Here is a 17,491-nt window from a genome sequence, read left to right as displayed (position 1 = left end):
TAGATGCATAAAAAACATTTGATGAAACCCAACACCCTTTCATGATAAAAACACTCAACCAGGAACAGAACTTCTTCAAGCTGATAAAGGACATCCAAGAAAAACCCACAGCTAATATCATATTTAATGGTGAATGACTGAGCTTTTCCCCTAAGATCAGGAACAAGACAAGGAGGTCTGTTTTTACTACTTCTCTTTTTTTTAAGATTTATTTATTTATTAGAGAGAGCACGTGAGCAAGAGAGCAAGTGAACGCGGGGAGGGGGGGCGGGGGGAGAGGGAGGAAGAGGAGTTCAAAGCAGACTCCCTGTTGAGCATGGAGCCCACTGTGGGGCTCCATGAGGGGCTCCATCCCAGAACCCTGAGATCATGACCCGAGTCCAAATCAAGAGTCGGACATTCAACTGACTAAGCCACCCAGGTGCCCCCATTTTTACTACTTCTATTTGATGTACTGGAGGGCAGTGTTGGCCAGGCAAGAGAATGAATGAATGAATGAATGAATGAAACCCAGATTGGGAAGAAAGAAGTTAAACTATCTCTATTTGCAGATAACATGATCTTTCATAAAGAAAATCCTAAAGCATCCATAAATAAACTATTAGTTAATAAATGAGTTCAGTAATGTTCCTGGAAATAAGATCAATACACAAAAATCAATTGTAGGGTGCCTAGGTGGTGGTGATGGTTGCACAACAATGTGAATGTGCTTAATGTCCCCCAAATACAGATTTCAAATGGTTAAAATGGTAATTTTTATGTTTTGTTGTGTTTTTTTTTAATGTCCCCCCTCCCCCCACACACACACAAATTAAAGAAACTTGATAACCTTGGACTGGCTCCTGGACCAGAAAAAAAAATTTCTGTAAAGGACATTACTGGGATCATTGACAAAACTTGAATATGGATTGTAAATTAGATAACAGTATTAAATCAATGTTAAAATTTTTCTGATTTTGATAAATGTACTATGGATTTGGAAAAGAATCTCCTTTTCAGGAGATACTCACTGAAGTATTTCCAGGTAAAAGGGTAATGAAGAATGCAAGTTACTCTCAAATAATGTTGGCAGGGGCAAGATATACACACAGACACACAGACACACAGAAGAGAATATAATAAAGCCAAATGTTAGCAACTGGAGAGTCTGGGTGAACTCTTTGTATAGTTCCTATACCTTTACTGTAAGTCTGAAATTATTTCAAAGTTAACAGTTTTAAAAAATTAATAGGTCCAAAATAGAACTGAGCTCTCCTCAAATCTGCTCCTTCCATAGCCAACCCGTGTTAGAAACAGGTCGGCTCTCTCCCACTGCTCAGACCAAAACCCTTGGAGTCATCCCTGACTCTTCTCTTTCACACACATTCCAATCCATGTGCAAATCCTATTGGATGCAACTTCAGAATAGTTCCAGAATCCCACCCCTTCTCCCCAGCACCATTGCTACCACACTAGTCTGAATACATCATCTTGCTAGAAAGCTCCACACTGGTCTCACCCAGAGGGATTCAGTTAAAACATAAGCCAGATCATGCCGTCCTTCCACTCAGGACACTGATGTCTCATGGTGGCCTATAAGGAGCCCCTGGCAAGGCCCCCACTGCTTCTCAGACCTCATCTCCCACCCTTCTCCCCACAGTCACACTCACCTCTGGCTGCTCCTAGACCGGGAGCTGGGCAAACTCCCCCTACCTGCCTCACTCACTCACTCACTCACTGGGCATGGCTTCTGGTTGTCCCAAATGTCACTTCCCAGGAGGCACCCTCCTCTCTCTTTGGTCACTCTGCTTTATTTCCCTTCAAAGAACTCATTTCTCTCTCCGAGCCATGGAGCTACTTACTTGTTCACTGTATTTCCCGCACAAATACTGCTTCCCCAGGGTGATTACTTTAGTGCAGTGCTGTTTCCCCAGCACTTGGTACAGTGCCTCGCACGTAAGTGGGGTCGGTTCATAAGGACAGAGTAAGTAACTGGGTGCTGTAAGGTCTGTGATGGTCCAAAGTGCGGCAGGGAGAGAAAAACGGGCTGGAGTCCTGGTGAGTAGCGTGTTCCTTCAAGGGTCAAAATGACAGATAGGAGCTGATGCATGATGGGGGAGCCAGCGGGTCTGTCCTCTCCGACTCCCTCCTCCAACTGATGCCAACAAGAGTGGGTAAGGGGTGCTGACACCCTGAGGATACACCATGCTCCCCCCAGCCGCTGCCCCTCTCACTGGCCCCCAGGGTGCTACTTGGCCCTTTCTGGACACTCTTTTTTTCCTGAATCTTCATCACTGGCCCCCAGGGTGCTACTTGGCCCTTTCTGGACACTCTTTTTCCTGAATCTTCACCACCACCCTCCCATTTTACAGGAAACTGAGGCCAGCTGGAAAGGACAGTGACTTGGCTGAGGTGGGCTGTCCCCAGCACAGTCTGCCTACCCAACACCCAGGGGAGCCCCCACACCAGCAGGGGCCTGACCAATGACCCTTCACGTGAGGATGGTGAAGACCATCTGACACGCCTTCTCTCGGATTCGGAAAAAAGCCATACTTGGCCTGATGGAAGGAAGCCCTCCCACGGGAATGGGCCAGGCAGCGTGGGCCTTTAGGGGAAAGATGGATGGAGGGCCTGAGAACTAGAAGCCCTGGGCGTTCTGCCTGCCTCACTGACGAGGAAGGGGCGGCCCACATAAATCCCCCTCCCCTGACAATCAGGGGCGAGGGGGCCCAGCGCTGCCCCGCATCACCGCACGGTATCACCTCCCCTGCCAATTCCGGGAAGGCGCCCCCGCCGCCGCCCGTGGGTCAAGGCCAAATAAGGCTGTGCCGGAGCGCCGCCCCGCCCCGCCCCGCCGCGCGCATTCTTCTGCCTTGTAAGGCCCGCGCCACCGCGCCCACCGAGCCCGAAGCTGGACCGACGGCCCGCCGCCCCGCACCGGCTCCGCGCAGCGAGCGAAAGAGCAAGTGAGCCAGCGAGCGAGCGCCTTCTCCGCACCAGGTGGGAGTCGCGGCCGCGGGGGGCTAGAGGAGGCGGTGTGATGGCCCCACGGACGGGGACGCCGGAGGGTGTCGGCAAGGACAGCCCTCGTGGGGCTGGGGCTGCGAGTTGAGGGTCGGACGGGGACTCTGGCAGGGGGTGGGCAGCAGGAAGGCTGTTCCAGGCTCGGGCAGCCGGTGGTCCTTGGGCGAGGGAACTCTGTCCGGGCCCTGCCCCTTTGCTATGGAGTTACAGGCGCCAAGCCCAGAGCTCTGGGGTGGGGTGGGCAGAAGGAGGGGAGGGGGTTGTGGTCGCTGGTGTTCCCTGCCCCAGTAAACCCATGTGTGTCAGACAGGAAACTGAGCCCTGTTAAGGCTCCTTGAGACTCCTCCAGAACTCCTAGGGCAGGAGAGAGGGATGGAGACTGGGATAATGCACCCCCCCCATCCATACACACCAACGCTGTGTGCATGCACTTGGGACTTCGACGCACTGGGCCATCTGCCCAACTGTGTCTGTTGGGTGGGGAGGGTCTGCCAACGGCTCTGGGGGCTGGACAGGGACCTGGGCTGGGGGACCTCGGTCTCTGCTCCTCCTTTCCAGCCCTCCAACTGCCCTGAGGAATGAGTCAGATAACTCAGCTGCAGAGGAGCTGAGTTTACTAGCAAGACATCTGGCACTACCAGCCATAGGGACCAAGAGATAATGGGGGACGCAGGCCTTGTCTTTGCTGTTATGGGGGGATTTCAGGCACCAGAAGGGGGGAGGTGTCACCTAGGTGTGGCCAGTCCAACTACCAGCTATATATGATCCCTAGTGTCTAGGACCTCCAGGAGCAGTAGGGCATGGCTCCAGGGCTAAAATCCTAAGCCTGTCTCTCTAACCCCATTTCCTCAACCAAGCCTAGAAACTGCCTCTGGGCACACAGAGCCCTCAGCTGCAGCAGGCCCACCATGAGCCTCTTAGGGCATGTGTTTCTTCATGTGTTCAGGTGTCAAGGGCACCAAGGGCTGGCCATTACCACTCACTGACCCAAGCTTAGCCCAAGGGGTTGGACTCTATCCCTCTCATGAGCATGCCACTTCCCTTCTTGGGCATCACTTCTTAAACTGCACAGTCGGGGTGGGGGGTGTCCCCCCAAGATTGCTGGGTTGGACAAAACCTAAAGTTCAGTGCTTTCAGCCACGTCATGGCCTCTGGACAAAAGAGGCTGGGGAAGGGGGGGGCCTGGAGACAGAAGGGCCCAGCCAGTATCACAGCAGTGGGTGAGGTCCTACCCGTTCCATTCCTCTCTCCTCGGGGCTCAGTCTGCCCCAGAGCTGTGCAGACAGGAGGGTGGTGGCAATAGCGATGATGACCATCACAGCCCCTCGTGGCCGCGTACTACTCTTTGGCTGCCTTCCGTGGGTGCCATGAGTCAAAGTTCCCAGTGAACAGTGGGCTCGGGGAAGGACTGGGCCCCTCAAAGCACTAAACCCCTGCCGATGCCACCATCCCACTCCGACCCAGGTCATGGGTGAGAAGGGCTCTCGTCTACCCACCCCGAACCACGTGAGGATCACCCAGGGCCAGCCGTGTCGGGCCAGTGGGACACAGCAGCCTGTGTGGCCCTGGGGAAGGACTGGGGCTGGCCGGGATCCCTGCTCCCGGTCTAGGAGCTCAAAGACCAAAGTCTGAGAATGACCGGAACAGGGTCTTGGGATAAAGGCCTGCAGACAGGTCGAGGAACATTCACAACCACACAATTTGGGGCTAAAAACAGGCAGAGGCTTCCTGGAGGCTGGCCCTCAACCGAGGGCTCAGGGCAGAGGAGAAAGGGGGACAGGAGTCCTAGGGCCTCAGCCAGGCCCACAGCTGCCCCAGCTGAGGGGCACACGGCCCCGGGTCTTCAGGGGCAGAGTCCCCACAGGCCATGACAGGGGTTCAGGGAAAGAGCACCTTGTCGTGCCTCAGTTTCCCCATCAGTGCAGTGGGGGCAGTAGACTGGCTGCAATTGCCCTCACAGCCATTCATTAAACAATCATCTATTAGCCTACTGATTGGTAAACCAGGGGAGGGAGAGAAAGATCTCTAAGTGCTTACTGTCAGAGCAAGGGTGCGGGAACTGCTCCCCAAGGGGGTGTCTCAAGAAGTAGGCTGGAAAAGGAAGGGCGTTCAGGGGGAGGGACCAAGAAGGAAAGTCTGGGGGTGCCTGGGAAACATCCAGAGGTCCAGCATGGCAGAATCACAGAGGACAAGAGGGACACAGTGAAGGGTACCACGGTCCGTCAGAGAGAAGGGTTGGAGGGCTTCACACGGGGTCTTAAACGCCAGGCTCGGGGGGCCCAGACTTGTTCCAGGAACTTTCGAGGGCTTCACAGTGAAATGACAGGTACTACAGGTCTGGATCTCTATGGGATGGGAGAGACTGGCTGGAAACTAGGAGGCCAGGTCTAGACAAGGGTGACAGGAAGCTGGGGCTCCAAGTCCGGGGAAGCCTCATGCCCCTATAAGCACGGAGAAGTGAGAACAAATCAGGTCTATCGCCACCTAAGGGGCTGGTCAAGTGTGGGCAGGATGGGGGAGGGGAGACTGCCCAGAGCACATGCCTTCCAGAAAGAACACCCAGAGCAGGGAGCACAGCTGGATGGGGAGGAGGGAGGAGGAGGACCTGACAAGAATGTCAGGAATGCAGGGCCTCCGACTGCTGGGGGCAGGGGAGCCGGCAGGGAGCCTCCCAGCCTCCTAGTTTTCAACCCACCTTGTCACTTGGAGGGAGAGAGACAGTGTAAATGCTCAGAGAAAGCGAGGACAGGTTGTCACGGAACCCAATCCTAAGTGTCATACGCAAACAGCCACAGTGAAAGTCGCTTACTCGGTGCCTGGCACCATTCCAGGGGCTGTCCCTGGCACCATTCCTGCTGCTGGGCATTCCTCACGTCCCCGTTCCCACATGGGCAAACTCCCCCAGAGAGGTAGAGAAGCTGTTTACGATCACACGGAGCCCACGCCTGTCTGCTTTTGTGACAAGTTGGGTGACAGGAGCCCCAAGTCTGTGGGAGGCTTTGAAATGCCAGGCCCAGGTGCTAACAGCCAGTCTGGGGTGGGCAGGAAGACCCCTGGCCCAGGGTCATAGGCTCTTCCCCCCACACCCACTTCCTGCAGGGAAGCCCCGCCCACCCGAAGCCAAGATGTCCAGTAAGCGGGCCAAGGCCAAAACCACCAAGAAGCGGCCACAGCGGGCCACATCCAATGTCTTCGCGATGTTTGACCAGTCCCAGATCCAGGAGTTTAAGGAGGCCTTCAACATGATCGACCAGAACCGAGATGGCTTCATCGACAAGGAGGACTTGCATGACATGCTGGCCTCACTGGGTGAGCAGGGACAGGGGGGCTGGGGTCTAAGTGGGTCCCGTGAGGGTTACAATTGGAGCAGGCAGCAGGGCTGCTCATCACGTATGGAGTCCTTCCCGTGGAGGGACATGTGGTACCCACCCTGGTGAGCAGATGCCAGTACTTTCTCCATTTAACAGATAGGGAAACTGAGGCACTGGGCACTGGATCTGAACCCAGGCTCACTCCAGAGCCAGACTGCCTCAGGCAGATTTGTGGTTGGGCTGCCTGGTTCCACTTCATTTAAAGAAAAGGATGGGCAACTAAAGAAAGTTGGAACTGCACAGACTTTCCATTGCATGGATGGAGAGCTGCGGCTGGAGAGGGGCCAGAGTGCCCCACCCCTTTAGAAGTCACCCAAGCCAGTCCTTAGAGCCTCTCTGACTCCACGACTTCCCTAGAGTCAGAATCCTAGAGCTGAACGGGCTCAGGAACTTCGTACAATGCACACTGCTCAGATGGGGACCCCCCCAAGTCTGTGGCCCTGCCCCCACATCCCTCCCCTGTGCTCACCACAGATACCACCCCAGCCCCAGTTCCTGGCAGGCCCTTAGTCCAGGTCAGACACTGGCTGGGGGAGAGAGGAAGCCTCTGGTAGTGGAGGAGGCAGCTTGTGCTGGCCAAGCCCCAAGCACTGAGGCCAGACAGGCCCGAGTGAGTCCCTGGCCCTCACAGCAGGGCAGCCCCACTCTGCCCATTTCCCTTCCTGCGCAGTGGTGCCCGAGGCCCTCATGTCCACGCCCAGGAAGTCTGGTGGGGAGGACAGGGCAACCCTGAGTTTCTGGGCATCTACCCAGAAAAACCTGCATTCCTGTTTGTAGCTCCTGTCGGTGGGGCCACCGGTGAGTCGTGGCCTTCTGGTTAAGAACATCATCCTCCGTTTAGAAAGTAAGAGCAGCAGACAACAAAAGCTGCAGCAGCTGCACAAGTATCTTAAACCTCACAGCTGTCCTACTGGGTAGATGTGATTAGCGCGTCATGGTGAGCTCGCAGCGCGGCGAAGGTGAACGCAGGCAGGAGGCGGAGCAGACCCGCGGGCAGTCAGCACACGGTGGCCCTTACACTCCGGAGGTCACGGATGTCCGGACCGGAGGCTCTAACTGGTCAAGGGGCCTGGAGAGCCAGGAGGGAGGGAGCAGTCAGAACGCTGGCCACCCCAGTGAGACGCTCCACAGTTTACAGAGCTTAGCGTCTCCTGCCTATGGGACTGTCACACAGGCCATGAAGGGAGGGAACAGGGAGGCAGGAGGGGACAGGGCAGTGACAGCAGGAATGTCCCACCTGCCACAGGGAAGAACCCCACCGACGAGTACCTGGAGGGCATGATGAGCGAGGCCCCGGGGCCCATCAACTTCACCATGTTTCTCACCATGTTTGGGGAGAAGCTGAACGGCACAGACCCCGAGGACGTGATCCGAAACGCCTTCGCCTGCTTCGATGAGGAGGCCTCAGGTCAGCAGCCTCCCGATGAAGGCCTGGACAGGGCTGGGGCTGAATGCTTCACCCAGGGCGCCCCCAAGGATGCGAGTGGAGCTGGGCTGCGCTGGGACTGCAGGGTCCCTGTCCCCAAAGGCCAGAACAGAAATCCCCCATCTGCTGGGGTTTCCGTGGCTGGAACTGGAAAAACTAAGCTGTGTCCTTGTTCCCTTCCCCCAGATGCTAGACCACAACAGCCCACGTCCACCAAGGCTTCCCACGTCTTGAGTTCACCTGTTGGCCCAGCACACTGCCCCCACGTTAGACCTTCCCAGAAACCAAATCATTCCAGGCCCTTCTGGCCAATAAGGTGCAAAAACCAGCCCCCATATCAGACTTTACAAAGGACTTCTGTCCCACAGCTAGTGTGTCCCAGGGACAGGCCAGAGTGACGCTGCCAGTGATTTCAGTAGTTTCTCGGGGGCCACAGGCCCAATTCAGAATGTTTTCCTGACAACCTTCGTGGTCCCCTACCAGGATGGCATATTTTCATCTCTATTTTCCAGATCAAACAGGCACAGAGAGGTTAAATAACTTGCCCATCGTCACACAGCCAGGAAAGGGGATAAGCATGCAGACTCAGGCAGTGGAACTCTAGGGCTCATGTCAAAGTAAGACATATCCAGCCCCCACACTCACAGCCCCAAGGATCCCACAGACACACTGCAGAACCCCTCCCCACCGTGGGGTCCCGGGGAGTTGAACTGGCCGGAGACCCACTACGAGGACTGGTGGTGGGCCGTGGGCTGAGGGTGTTGGGCATGTCCCAGCCTGAGTCCCTGTCTCATGGGCCCTGGCCCCACCCCCAGGTTTTATCCATGAGGACCACCTTCGGGAGCTGCTCACCACCATGGGCGACCGCTTCACAGATGAGGAAGTGGATGAGATGTACCGAGAGGCCCCCATTGATAAGAAAGGCAACTTCAACTACGTGGAGTTCACCCGCATCCTCAAGCACGGTGCCAAGGACAAGGACGACTAGTCCACCCCGCCCCCATGCCCGGGCCCCTGTCCCACTCTGCTGCTCCCCAAACTCACTGTGCTCCATGCCCGTGACCCCACAGGACCCTCTCAGGGGAGCCTCCCCCTGAGGAGCTAGGGGCCCAGCTCCCCGTGGAGAAACAGGCAGAGAGCGCGCAGTGCCAGGCAAGGGGCACACGGCCAACGTGAGGCAGGTGTTCCACCGGGACCCCCCCCAGAGAGGACTGTCTTCCCGGGAGCTGGGCCTCATGGCTGCTCCCCACCGGACGGGCCCTGTGTCCTGTCAGACACAAGTTCACATGCACCCCCACACAGGGCATGACCGCTCTTTCCCAGCCACTGCCACTGCCACAAAGCTCACCAAGGTCCCTTCTCAAAGGACAGGATGCCAGGCCCCTCCTCTGTGCCCTGCCCAGCCACCCCACTGGGAGTGTGGTCCAGAAGATGCACGCAGGGTGGATACTGGACCAGGGGAGGCAGAATCTCCAATAGAAGTCTACGCACTGCTTTGGGTCTGTGTGTCTGTTGCCGGGATGAAATAGAGGAGCTCCTAGTCCCTAAACACCCTCCTGCCCTCTCCTGTCCCTACTGGCTGCCCAGACCCCCACCTCCTCCCAGCCAGGGAGAGGCTCCCCTGAGACCAGACCAGCAGTCGGGGGCAGACAGAGGTGCTGCGGGAAAACAGTCCTCCTGGGAGAGAGAGGCCCAAGTGCGGAGGACCCTCAGGAATCACCACAGCGTATCTCGGTGGGGGGTTTGGCGCACTGGGAAGACAGGGGTCAAGGTCACCCAGCCTTCAGGACTAAAGCCTGGATCTCCAGGGACACAGCAATGCTCCTGGAAAGCCAAGTGGTCCTGGAAGAACAAGGAGGCTCTGGAAACGGGGAGGAGGGTGCAACCCAGAAGCTCCGGGTGAACATGGGAACAATGGGTGTAAAAGATTCCCTGAGGTCAGCTCCAGGCAGCCACCACGTGAGGCCTGGGCTGTGCCCTCTGCACCTGCAAGGTCAGTTCAGCCACATGACCAGTTTTCACATCGCACACAAGGTGGGCAGGGCTGGGATCTCTGTTACACATGATGATGGGGACACTGACCAAAGTGCCTGGGGCACAAGAGGAACAGAAATATTGGTTGAACAGATAGCCAAGAGGGGCAGGGACTACCTGAGGTGACCCAGTGGATCTGGGGCAGAGGGACAGCTGGACCCTGGCCTCTAGATCCCCCACAGGGCTCAGACCTGGGCTAGACACATCCCACCAGACCCCACAAAGGTCGGGGAGCAGCTGCTGGGCCCGGTGTGATCCTGATGCCTTCCCTAAAGGTCACCCATAGTCAGCCAACCACATCACACAGCAAAGGTCCCAGATCAGATCTTACTGCTGAGCACTAAGAGAACCGTGTATTGGACGAGGAGGGTCTAACTTCCCACAAGCCTCTGCCCCACCTCAGCTCCAGGCCCTTCCCAGCCAGGCCTTGGCCAGAATGCCATGAAACACCCCCTCTCTTGCCTCTAGATGGAGCCCCACAAGTCCCTGATCTCCACTCCTGATGGAGCCAACCCCAAACAAGTCCTGACCAGGCCCAAATTCTGCAACAGACTCAGTCTGACCGTGCCCTCACCCCCGGCCCTAGATGGGAGGGCCGCTCACTGCAGCTAGTCCCAAGGGAGGGACCAGGGAGTAGGGCAGGCTCTGGGTGTCCTCTGAGGACCCCTGAAGTGCTGGCCACACATGCCCTGCATCAGGGTCACAGAGCACTCTGCAGAGCCACTGTGGCACCAAAAGCCTTTCTGAAGATGGCAGGGACAGGGTTAGAAACAAGCCTCCTCGGGTTCTGATCCCTCAGTCTGCAATCCTGTCACAAGCCTCCTCCCCCTTCACCCCAGAGAAAGGGACAGAACCCATCCAGCCTCACTGGTTTCCTAGCTGGCGTGGGCCTGACCTGACGGGATCCAGAAGATGGACAAGGGAAGTGTTGTGTGTGGAAGGGCAGGACGAGCAGACAGGAGGAACGTGCAGGAACGGAACTGGAGGAAGCCGTGTGAACGAAGTCTGGGAGCAGGAAGGCATACAGCACATTCAGAAGCCAGGAAGATGGCAGTTTTCTAATTGTGAGCTCATTTATTAAGATCCTAGCAGCTTTTTAGAGAAGCAGCAGTACCTACTGTTTTCTCTCTCACAGGCAACATCTACAGGTAACAGTGAAACATGCCCAGAACTTTTAAAGTCTGGCACAGGGTGCCTGGGTGGCTCAGATGGTTAAGCGTCTGCCTTCGGCTCAGGTCATGATCCCAGAGTCCTGGGATCGAGTCCCGCATCGGGCTCCCTGCTCCTTGGGAGCCTGCTTCTCCCTCTGCCTCTCTTTCTCTCTCTCTCCCCCTCTCTCTGTCTCTCATGAATAAATAAATAATATTAAAAAAAAAAAAAAGATTTTAAAGTCTGGCACAAAACTCAGAAACCACAAAGGAAAAGACTGATACATTTAAATCCATGAAGATTATCTCTTGGGGCTCCGGGCCAGCTCAGCGACTCTTGATCCCGGGGCTGTGAGTTCAAGCCCATTGAGTTCAAGCCCATGCCGGGTATGGAGATTACTTTAAAATAAATTTTTTTTTTTAAGATTTTATTTATTTGACAGAGAGGGAACACAAGCAGGAGGAGCAGGAGAGGGAGAAGCAGGCTTCCCGCAGAGCAGGGAGCCCAATGTGGGGCTCGATCCCAGGACCCTGGGGTCATGACTTGAGCCAAAGGCAGATGCTTAACAACTGGGCCACCCAGGCGCCCCTAAAATAAAATCTTAAAAAAAAAATCCATGAAAATTAAAAAAAAAAACAAAAACCATAAGGAGGGGTGCCTGGGTGGCTCAGTGGGTTAATTGTCCAACTCTTGATCTCGGCTCAGGTCATGAGCTCAAGGTCGTGAGATCAACCCCCACATTGGGCTCCATGCTGGGTATGGAGCCTGCTTAAAATTCTCTCTGTCTGCCACCCCACTCACTCTCTCACTCTCTAAAAAAGAAAAAGAAGAAAGGGGGGGCACCTGGGTGGCTCAGTTAGTTAAGCGACTGCCTTTGGCTCAGGTCATGATTCCGGAGTCCCGGACTTGATCAAGTCCCACATTGGGCTCCTGGCTCAATGGGGAGCCTGCTTCTCCCTCTGACCGTCTCCCCTCTCATGCTGTTTCTCTCTCTCTCACAAATAAATAAATAAAACCTTTAAAAAAAAAAAAAAAAAAAAGAAGAAAAAGAAAGGGGCACCTGGGTGGCTCAGTTGGTTAAGTCTCTGCCTTCGGCTCAGGGCATGATCCCGGCCCAGCACTGGGCTCCCTGCTCCATGGGGAGTCCACTTCTCCCTCCCCCTGCTCCTGTGCTCTCACTTGCACTCTCTCTCCCCCGCCTCAGATAAATAAATATTAAAAAAAAAAAAGAGTAAATGGCCATGAGTTGCCAGATATTTATGAAAAAGAAGAGGAAAATAAGATGTAACTTCTAGAATTCAGGGCTTACCATGAAGCTATAGTAAACATGATGATGGTGTGATACTGGTGAAGAGCCAGATTGATCCATGGAATGGAACAGAGTCCAGGGACAGACCCACACACTGATGACTCTTGTTACATGACAAAGGTGGTATATCATAGATCAGTGGGGAGATGAGAGATTTAATAAATGAAGTTGACACCCACCAAAAGGGAAACAATGAACAAAACTCCCAAAACCAAGTACTGGTGAGGGGGGGAATGGAGAGCATCTAGAATCCTCACACACTACAGAGAGGAGTGTAAACAGGTACGATCACTTTGGAAAACAATTTGGCATTACCTACTAAAGTGGAACATCCATCTACCCCATGACTCAGCAACTCCACTCTTAGGAATGTACATACCCAATAGAAACGTGGACATGTGTTCACCAAAAGGCACCTGCAAGAAGGCTCACAGCAGCATCACTGTAATAACCCCGTACTGAAAACAGCCCAATCTGCCCAACAATGGAATGGACAAGGAAATGGCGATGAACTATAGCTACATGCATCAACGTGGATAAATCTCACAAACATAATGTCAAAAAAAAAAAAACAAACAAACAAAAAAACCAGACACAAAAGAATACACATTTGTATCAGTCAGGATTTGATTGGGGGCAGAAACCACACTGGTTATTTCAACAGAGATTATTTAATATAAATAACTGTTAATTAAGTACAAAGTTTTAATTAAGTAACTAAAAGGATAGAAAGGGAACTCAAGGGGCACCTGGGTGGCTCAGTCAGTTGAGCATCAACTCTTGATTTCGGCTCAGATCATGATCTCAGGGTCATGACATCAAGCCCCGCACTGGGCTCTGTGCTCAGTGCAGAATCTGCTTGAGATTCTCTCTCCCTCTCCCTCTATCCCTCCCATTTGTGCGTGCTTGCTCTCTATAAAATACATAAATAAATCTTAAAAAAAAAAAGAACTCAAGAAATTCGAAAATCCATGGGTGGGATTTTTTTCTGGGGAAGTACAAGAAATAAGCGAAATTTAAATAGAGTAATTCACATCAAGAAAGTGAAAATAGGGGCACCTGGCTGACTCAGTTGGAGGAGCCTGCAACTCTTGACTTTGAGATCCTGAATTTGAGTCCCACAATGGGGTGTAAAGATTTAAAAAAAAAAAGTGCAAATAAAATAAAATATTTGCAAATCACATCTGATTAGAGGCTTACATATAAAGAACTCTCACAACTCAATAATAAAAAGATAAATAACCAATTTAAAAATGATCAAAGGATAGGAACAGACATTTCTCCAAAGATAAGCAAACAGGGCGCCTGGGTGGCTCAGATGGTTAAGCGTCTGCCTTCGGCTCAGGTCATGATCCCAGGGTCCTGGGATCGAGTCCCGCATCAGGCTCCCTGCTCCTTGGGAGCCTGCTTCTCCCTCTGCCTCTCTCTCTCTCTCTCTCTCTCATGAATAAATAAATAAAATCTTTAAAAAAAAAAAAAAAACAAAGATAAGCAAACAGCCAGTAGGCAAATGTACAGATGCTCAACATCATTAGGCATTAGGGAAATTAATGGCTATAATAATAATAATTTTAAAAACCTAGAAAACAACAAGGTTGGGAAAGATTTAAAGAAATTAGAACCCTCACACACCACAGGAGGAAATGTAAATGGTGCAGCTTGGGAAAATAGTCCAGCAGTTCCTCAAAAGGCTGAACAGTTACCACGTGACTCAGCAATTCTACTCCTAGGTATACTCCCCAGAAAATGAAAACATACATCCACGCAAAAACTTCTACACAAATGCTCATAGCAGCATTATTCAAAATAGCCAAAAACCAGACACAACCCCGATGTCCATCAACTACTGAACAGATAAGTAAATATTGTTGCTCCATGCACCAGAATGTTATTCAGCACCAAAAAGAATGGAGTGCTGATTCATGTTACAACATGGATACACCTCAAAAACACTATGCTAAATCAAAGAAGTCCTTAACAAAAGACCACGAATTGCATGACTCTATTTACATGAAATGTCTCCAATGGGCCAATCTATAGAGAATGAGGTGTATCAGTGTTGGCCGATGGCTGGGGGTAGGGAGAACGCAGATGGGGAGTGAAGCTGATTATGCTGATGGTTGCACAACTCTTTAAATATGCGAAAACTAACTGAATTGTACACTTTAAATTGGTGAATTTCCAGTATGTAATTTATTTAACAATAAAGCTGTTAAAACAAATAGTAACTATTCAAAATAAATCTTCCTAAGCTAATGTTTGTGTAAACTTTTTCTTTTCAAAGGCTAGTACATTGAAACTATTAGAACTTCCATTTCATTTCTTGTAAATTTTTTTATTTCCTTCTATTATATGCCCCATTAGGTCTGATAAACCAATCAAAACAAACCTTAAATTTAAGACATGTTACAATTTAACTTATTTAACACTACAAAGTAGGAAAATATTTCAGACCCCTCCAGACACACTGCAAACTTTCAGCTTCAGATCTGTGACCACAGCCATGTGCCAAAATAAACCAAGAAACACAAAAACCCACTAGCCTCAATGGGCTGTTCTCCTTTTGATGCTTTCTTAATTCTCCCAATATTTTCTTAATTGATTTGAGCTTGCAAACAGGCAAGCAAACTATAAAAAAAAAAAAAACAAATCAGAGTTTCCCACATTCCCCACTGAATAGAGAACAGACCCCCACTGTCCTGTTAAGAGAGCAACAAATACACCACAAAAACAATTGTCGATCACTGCTGCCAGCAATGGGAAATAGTTTGGACAAGAACTAAAACCAAAACAGAGTCTGAAAACAAAGAACAAAGAAAACAAAAATGAAAGAAAACAAGAAAGAGAAAGAGAGAGACAGGTGGTATGGGGGGGAGGAACAGAGTCAGGAAAGGTAGTTTTAATGATGGTTAAAGCCCCCTAAACCCAGGGGCGCCTGGGTGGCTCAGTCATCAGGCATCTGCCTTCGGCTCAGGTCATGATTCCAGGGTCCTGGGATCGAGCCCCGCATCGGGCTCCCTGCTCAATGGGCAGCCTGCTTCTCCCTCTCCATCGCTTGTGTTCTCGCTCTAATAAATAAATAAAGTCTCTAAAAACAAAAACAAAAACCTCTGAGACTTCCATTGCAGACAACAGTGTAACTGGCTCTGGCAAGTAAGTCCCTGAGCATCCCAATGGGATGTCCTCCAAATTCAAGGCGTAATGTTCAAGAAATTAGACATGACTCTAGAGCATTCTACAAAATACCTGACCAGTACCCCTCAAAACTGGCAAGGTCATCAGAAACAAATTTACAAATCTGGAAACAATTCAAATATCTTTCAAATGATAAATGGTTAAACAAAATGTAGTATATTCATCCAATGGAATGTTCTTCATCAATAAGAAGGAACCGATGGCCTAAAGATACACACAACGTGGGTGAGTTTCAATTGCATTCTTCTAAAAGAAAGAAGCAAACTCAAAGGCTTTATATATATGACCCCATTTTATATGATAGTCTGAATATGGCAGAACCATAGGACAGACAACAGCATAGTGGGCTGCCAGGGGCACGAGGTGGGAAGAGAGACTGTGGGGGCCTGAGGGAATTCGGGGGGTGACGAAACCACTCTGGATCGTGACTGTGGTGCTGATTATGTAGTAGTATATGTTTGTTAAGACTCATTTTTTTGGGCGCCTGGGTGGCTCAGTCAGTTAAGCGACTGCCTTTGGCTCAGGTCATGATCCTGGAGTACCGGGATCGAGTCCTGCATCGGGCTCCCTGCTCAGCAGGGAATCTGCTTCTCCCTCTGACCTTCCCCCTTCATGCTCTCTCTATCTCATTCTCTCTCTCAAATAAATAAATAAAATCTTTTTAAAAAAAAAAGACTCATTTTTTTAGGGGCACCTGGGTGGCTCAGTTGTTGGGCGTCTGCCTTTGGCTCAGGTCATGATCCCGGGGTCCTGGAATCGAGCCCCGCATCGGGCTCCCTGCTCAGCAAGAAGCCTGCTTCTCCCTCTCCCCCTCCCCCTGCTTGTGTTCCCTCTCTCACTGTGTCTCTGTCAAATAAATAAATAAAATCTTCAAAAAAAAAAGACTCATTTTTTTAAAAGGGTGAATTTTTACTATATTAAAATGAACCAAGGAATTAATACCTAACACATTGCAAGAAAAAGTTGGGGCATCTAGGGTGCCTGGGTGGCTCAGTTGGTTAAGCGACTGCCTTCGGCTCAGGTCATGATCCTGGGGTCCCGGGATCGAGTCCCGCATCGGGCTCCCTGCTCAGCGGGGAGTCTGCTTCTCCCTCTGACTCTTCCCTCTCGTGCTCTCTCTCTCTCATTCTCTCTCTCTCAAATAAATAAATAAAATCTTAAAAAAAAAAAAACAAAGTTGGGGCATCTAATAGGCAAACGGGCAAAGCATATAAAAAGGAGATTCACAAAAGAGAAATTTCAACTAACAAGTAAAACAGAACGACCTCACTGGTATTAAGAAAGCAAATCAGAAACAGGCCACATTATACTCATCAGATTGCCAAACATGAGAGAGAGAGAGAGAGAGAATACTGAACCCTGGCAAAGATGGAGAGAAAGGGGGCTCCTCCTACAGGTGGCAGGATACAGACTGGGGCACTCATGCATGAGGGCGGGCACCCGATGGTACCTGGGAACAAGGAAACCCCTTAAGGCTCAGCAATTGTACTGAGAAATCTGTGCTGAGGCCCAGAAGGAGCAGGACAAGATGTTCCCTGAAGCAGCCTTGATGAGAGCAGTGCTGTGGAGGGAACCTACGCGTCTGTGATGAGGAGAATGAAAAGTGAAATGTGATGGACGCATGCTGTGGAGTACTGGGCAGCTCTGTGATGCAATGAACTCAACGTTCACGCAACATGGATAGATATTAAAAATAATGTGGGGGGGGACAGAATGAGAGCTGTAAAAATGTACTATTTTTTAAGATGTTATTTTTTTAAGTAATCTCTACACCCAACGTGGGGTTTGAACTCACAACCCCGAGATCAAGAGTCACGTGCTCCACCGATCAAGCCAGCCAGGCGCCCCCTTAAATGTAATATTAAAACGTGCATGGGATTTTAAAACCAGCAGAGGATTCTCCATATATTATTCAAGGACCCAGAGAAAACATTTTAGAGAGGATCTGTAGAGTGGGGGCGGGGGCACAGGAGGGAGGACTAGAAGAAACCCACGGGTGATGGT

General features: G+C 51.4%; 1 protein-coding gene across 2 annotated transcripts; it reads left to right on the top strand.

The window, feature by feature from the left end:
- Window positions 1-2,822: 2,822 nt before the first annotated feature.
- Window positions 2,823-9,294, top strand: MYL9 (myosin light chain 9). 2 transcript variants are annotated; one of them, XM_025876599.2, is made up of 4 exons: window positions 2,823-2,979; window positions 6,103-6,312; window positions 7,621-7,782; window positions 8,616-9,294. In XM_025876599.2, the coding sequence occupies exons 2-4, from the start codon at window positions 6,129-6,131 to the stop codon at window positions 8,786-8,788; spliced, it is 519 nt and encodes a 172-aa protein (XP_025732384.1). In that variant the 5' UTR covers window positions 2,823-2,979; window positions 6,103-6,128; the 3' UTR covers window positions 8,789-9,294. The 2 variants fall into 2 exon arrangements, with proteins under 2 accessions (XP_025732384.1, XP_073736571.1); XM_073880470.1 differs by having other exon boundaries at window positions 2,848-2,979; window positions 6,049-6,312.
- Window positions 9,295-17,491: the final 8,197 nt, after the last annotated feature.

This window comes from Callorhinus ursinus, unplaced genomic scaffold (assembly GCF_003265705.2).
Source record: "Callorhinus ursinus isolate GAN/ISIS: 27379988/994484 unplaced genomic scaffold, GSC_fseal_2.0 scaffold38, whole genome shotgun sequence".
NCBI classification, from domain to species: domain Eukaryota; kingdom Metazoa; phylum Chordata; class Mammalia; order Carnivora; family Otariidae; genus Callorhinus; species Callorhinus ursinus.
This window is presented reverse-complemented; position numbering and strand designations above follow the sequence as displayed.

Bases quoted from the DNA above. Each gene is read 5' to 3' on its own strand.
- MYL9 (XM_025876599.2), top strand. From the start codon at position 6,129: ATGTCCAGTAAGCGGGCCAAGGCCAAAACCACCAAGAAGCGGCCACAG. The intron at 6,313-7,620 runs GTGAGCAGGGAC...CACCTGCCACAG, and splicing joins TGACATGCTGGCCTCACTGG to GGAAGAACCCCACCGACGAG. The intron at 7,783-8,615 runs GTCAGCAGCCTC...CCCCACCCCCAG, and splicing joins CTTCGATGAGGAGGCCTCAG to GTTTTATCCATGAGGACCAC.